Raw genomic sequence first — 5191 nt, forward strand, 5'->3', positions numbered from 1 at the left:
ATATATATATATATATATATATATATATATATATATATATATATATATATAGTGTGTGTGTATAGAGTGTTTGAAGTGGTGTACGAATATTGTATATTAAGAGAAAAAAAGGCAACCAGAATTTTGGATAATTCTTTATTAGTGCTTTTGTTTATTTATATGAACTCTTCAAGAAAATAAAACCATATATATGATAAGCTTCTTTCAATTTTCACCTACCAAATCCACTCACAAATCATTGGTCAGTAGAAGACACTTGCCCAAGATGTCACACAGTGGAGCTGAACCCAAACCCATGTGGCTGGGAAGCAAACTTCTTACCACATGGCTGAGCTGTGCGTCTTTATGTTTGTGCATGTTCCCCACCACCTCTTGAGAACTAGTGTTGGTTTGTTTTCATCCTTGTAACTTAGCATTTAGACAAAAGAGACCAATAGAATAAGTACAAGGCTTTGCTCAAAACCCTTCAAGGTGGTGCCCCAGCATGGTCACAGGCCATTGACTGCAACAAGTGAAGATAAAAGATAAACACACATATGTGTATATGCACAAACACAAACACACATACACACACATATATTAATATATACGCATGTCTTATTTCTTTTTTCAGGTGGTCAATACTCCTCCAGAAAATCAGACAACAGGCTATGATTCCATGGAAACTTTATCTGAAGACAGTTTACCAACTGATGCAGCAAACCATATTCCAAGCTATATTCAAAATAATGAGCTACAAGACAATGCAGAAAATTGTACTTACGAATCATTTGCTTTAAGTGAACATCTAACTAAACCAGTTCCTACATGTGTGAATGGTAACATGAAGGGAAATGTCTCCAGTAGAACAGCTTATGCTGATGAACCAGAAAGTTCCTTCAATGAGCTTTCATCTGCATCAGTTCCCATATGTGTGAATGGTAACATGAAAGAAAATGTCTCCAGTGACCCAGATTATGTTGATGAACCAAATGATCTTAACAAACTTGTATCTAATTCTATTCCTCCATGTAAAAATACAAACAGTAATGGGAGTATCACAGATTATATATTCTCTGAACCAGATTATATTTCAGAAATCCCCGAAGAAAGCACTAACTCTTATAAAAGTAAACCTTTGAAAGGACAAATTTTACAAACTGAAAATAAAGAAAGTGATCAGATAGGAACTTCAACGTTTAATGGTAGAACAGACGAAGAAAATGTAAAAGTGAATTGTAATGATGATTATGTACCACATGAGCACGTTGTAGAGGCTATGGAATCTTCATTAGATGAGGTTCAAGACAAAAATATTCAAAAAGAAAGACAAGGAATATCTCAAAATTCAATGAATTCTTGTAATCTTGTAAATACTAATGTTCATAAACCATCAGATTCTTTGCAAAGAGTAGATAAAAAATTGAATAAATTACAACAAAAAGACACACAACAAAAACCTGATACAATAGATTATGTCAAAACAGAAATTTACTTATGATTAACTTAATGAGGTTTAAAAGAAAAATTCATTGAAATGTGAGATTTTTTATATAATGTGATTACCAAAAAAAAATTATATCTTTTAGCACATGACTAAAGAACACAGTTCTTTATTCATGTGTTAAAAATATGCATATTCCAAGAGTCAAGTCAGCAAGCATTTATTTATCAATTTATCAAATGTTACCAAGAATGTTCCAGAGATGACTATCCAGCCTTTTATGGGGGTCAGGAAATTTTTTTTGTTTTCAAATTTTTCTACCATAACATAGAAAGTGTTTCACTTGAGACTCTCTCATCTTTTTATTTTTTTTACAAAATCAGAAGTTTCCATTTCAAATTTTCCAGCTATGACCATCCTGTTCTTTTTTATATTTATAAAAAGATGCAAGCAGAGCGATGTGATAAGAAGTTTTGCTTCTCAGCAATATAGTTTCAGGTTCAGATCCACTGCATGGCACCTTGGGCAGTTGTCTTCTACTGTAGTGCTTGGCCAATCTAAGCTTTGTGTGTGGATTTGGCTGACAGAAACTCTGTGTGTGTATGTGTGTGTGTGTGTGCGGTAACGGGAAGGGCATCTGGCTATAGAAAATCCACCTCAACAAATTCAATTCAACCCATGCAAACATAGAAAAGTGGACATTAAAACAATGATGATGATGTTGATGAAGAACTAAAGCATTCAAGCCATGATTATCCCACCTTTTTACAATTTCAAATTTCAACTCAGGGGTCACAGAAAACAAAATTAATAATAATAATAATAATAATAATAATAATAATAATAATAATAATAATAATATTAATAATAAAAGAATATAAATCAAAATTAAAAATAATTAATATAATTTACAAAAAAAAAAAAAAACTCCCACCTGATCTATTTCACTGTATGCAGTCCATTCATTTGACCTTATCTGAGAACGTGGCAGCAGTCTGTTTGGTTCTGATATAACTTTTTGTGATTGAGGACAAGTACAGCAAAATATCTCTAGATATGATTCTACATTATTTATTTTGAATTATATTGATCTCTGCATTCTTGTGCATACTGACAAAAGCATCTTTTTTGATTCTTCATAAAAATGTATTTATCATTTTGAATTGAATTTTGAATTTGGTTAATTTTGATTCATAAGGGTCCATGTGGTTAAGCAGTTCACTTACCAACTGTATGCTTTCCGGTTCATTCCCACTGCTTGGCACCTCGGGCTAGTGTCTTCTTCTATAGCCTTGGAACAACCAAAGCCTTGTGAGTGAATTTAAAAGAGAGAAACTGAAAGAAGATCATCCTATATGTATATATATATAAACGTGTGTGCATGCTTGTGTGTGTATTTGTTTCATTAAGGAATAAATTATAAATCAGCATCAATATCGTACAACTGACATCTCATATCATTATCACTCTTCCATAGAAAACATGTCTGGCCTGGGCAAATATTACCTTGTTTGTAAAAAGGGTTGGGTTGGGGACAGGAAGAGCATCTGGCTGTGGAAAAACCTGCTTCAGCTAATTCCATCTAAACAATGCAGGCATCGAAAGATGGTTGTTGAAGATGATTGTCTTGGAATCTGAATTAGAAACTAAAAGATCACAGTTAGAATACTTTTGTTGTAAATAATATGAAAGAAAAATCTCTGAATCTCTGGAAAATATGGTTTACTGATTATGGTTGAAGAATTTAAAAGAAAAAATAAACTCTCTGATCCCGAAAAGATGAGATGGTCACAGATAAAACATTTTGAAAACAATGATGATTATGATAATGATTCATTTTCACTTATGAGAAAAATAGTTTCTGGTTCCATAAAAAAAAAATAGGATGGTTGAGATTAAAATATTATCATTCTTTGGAGTGCTTAATTAGCATAAATAAATAAATTCTGATTCTTTGATTACCATTGAGATTTGCATATTTTTCATGCATTTGCAAAGAATGATTCTGAAAAATATCTATTTTGAACCATAAAGGAAAGAATCCTAACAAACAACAACAGAGATTCAGTCAACTTTGTACTCAGCACAGTCTTGCAACACAGTTGCATGTTACTGCACAGTTTCACTGAAAATCCACGAAAACGACGACTAGACTGGTAACTGTACCATTGACCCCGGTCAATATTTTATTTTGTTGTCACTATGTCTGACTTTACAGGACAGTTGTCTCAATTTTTTTTTTTTTGTATTGATTGGGGTACAAACAGTCTTAACCACAGCTGTTTGTATCCTTTTTCTAAAAATCAATAATCTTGTAATATAAACATAATTTTATTTGTTCTACATATGTAAAAAAAAAAAACCATGAAATATGCTTGTTGTTCTTTTTCTCCTTTTTTCTTATTGCTGTTTAACTTGGTTCTAGGCAAATACCTCTGCTGTAAATTCCACCACAGAAAATTCCACAGAAAATTCCACAGAAAATTCCACAGAAAATTCCACAGAAAATTCCACCACAATGAATTTCACAATAGGTAAAATCCACCATGGTAAATTCCACCCGCTAATGATCACCATTGTCAGTTTCTCTAGACTGTGGGTCTGTCTATCTCTCAAGTCTTAAGAAGAGAGAGAGAGAGTCTGAAGGTGAGATAGAAAATAATCTTTATAATCTACTTGAATGAAATGGAATTTACTGGTCACCATTTATGCTAGGGAAAATGCTTAGCAGCATTTCATCCAACTACGTTCTGGGTTCAAGTGCTGCCAGGGTTAACTTTGCCTTTCATCTTTTCATTCAGGTGTTGATAAAATAGAGTTAATCTCTAGTTTGTCACCCGGTCATAAAAATAAAAAATAATAGTGTAATCGGTGTAACACAATGTGTAGTAATAGACTAGAGAAGAAGAGATTGATGATGATGCATTGTTGCAAGTCATTGAAGCCGATCCAAAGCAAACTGCACGCCAACTTGTGGTACAGTTTGGCATCTCCCATGTCACGATCATCAACCACCTGCGTCATCTCGGCAAGGTCAGCAAGCTTGGAAAATGGGTGCCACATGAATTAACTGAAGCGAACAAACAAGCACGTGTCACTGCATGTCAAAGTCTGCTCTGGCGAAGCCAAAGATTCGATTGGTTGGAGTCAGTAATTACTATGGATGAAAAGTGGGTACTGTACTCCAATGTGAGGCGCAGACGATCCTGATGTAGCAAAGGTCAACAGCCAAAACCTTCGCCAAAAAGGACCGCTTGTGCAAAAGAAGGTTATGATCTCAGCTTGGTGGGATTGCTGTGGTGTGATCATGTCGGATCTTTTTCCACGCAGTACCACCATTGACAAGGATGTCTACTGCGACCATCTAAAGATCATGCTGGCCGAAAAGCACTCAAATTTGAAGAAGATAATTTACCACCAAGACAACACGGCAGCACATCATGCAAAGAAGACATCAGAGAAGCTGAAAGAGGCGGGCTGGGAGATTATGGTGCACCCACCATATTCTCCTGACCTTGCCCCTTCTGACTACCACTTATTCTCTATCTTACAATGCGTGATTGGTGATACAGAGCTCAAAAACGAAGAAGATGTGAAATCGTTCCTTTACGACTTTATTGATTCAAAGCCATGCAATTTCTGGATGAAAGGATTCAAAACTTTGCCTGAAAGATGGCAAAAGGTGATCGATAACGAGGGTGATTACCTTTTGGATTGATTGTTTTTTGTTGTTTTTATAATTGTTAATAAAGTAATATGTTAAAAGTA

At 34.3% G+C, this 5191-nt stretch overlaps 1 protein-coding gene across 4 annotated transcripts in view; it reads left to right on the forward strand.

The window, feature by feature from the left end:
• LOC106877032 (uncharacterized) overlaps nt 1-5191 on the forward strand; it is a 57428-nt gene extending 52237 nt beyond the window's left edge. For all 4 annotated transcript variants that reach the window (XM_014925817.2, XM_014925815.2, XM_014925816.2 and 1 more), the window contains exon 18: nt 614-5191. In XM_014925817.2, the coding sequence (XP_014781303.1) occupies nt 614-1480 (867 nt within the window). In that variant the 3' untranslated portion in view covers nt 1481-5191. The remainder of the gene's footprint in view (nt 1-613) is intronic.

This window comes from Octopus bimaculoides, chromosome 19 (genome assembly GCF_001194135.2).
Source record: "Octopus bimaculoides isolate UCB-OBI-ISO-001 chromosome 19, ASM119413v2, whole genome shotgun sequence".
Classification (NCBI taxonomy): domain Eukaryota; kingdom Metazoa; phylum Mollusca; class Cephalopoda; order Octopoda; family Octopodidae; genus Octopus; species Octopus bimaculoides.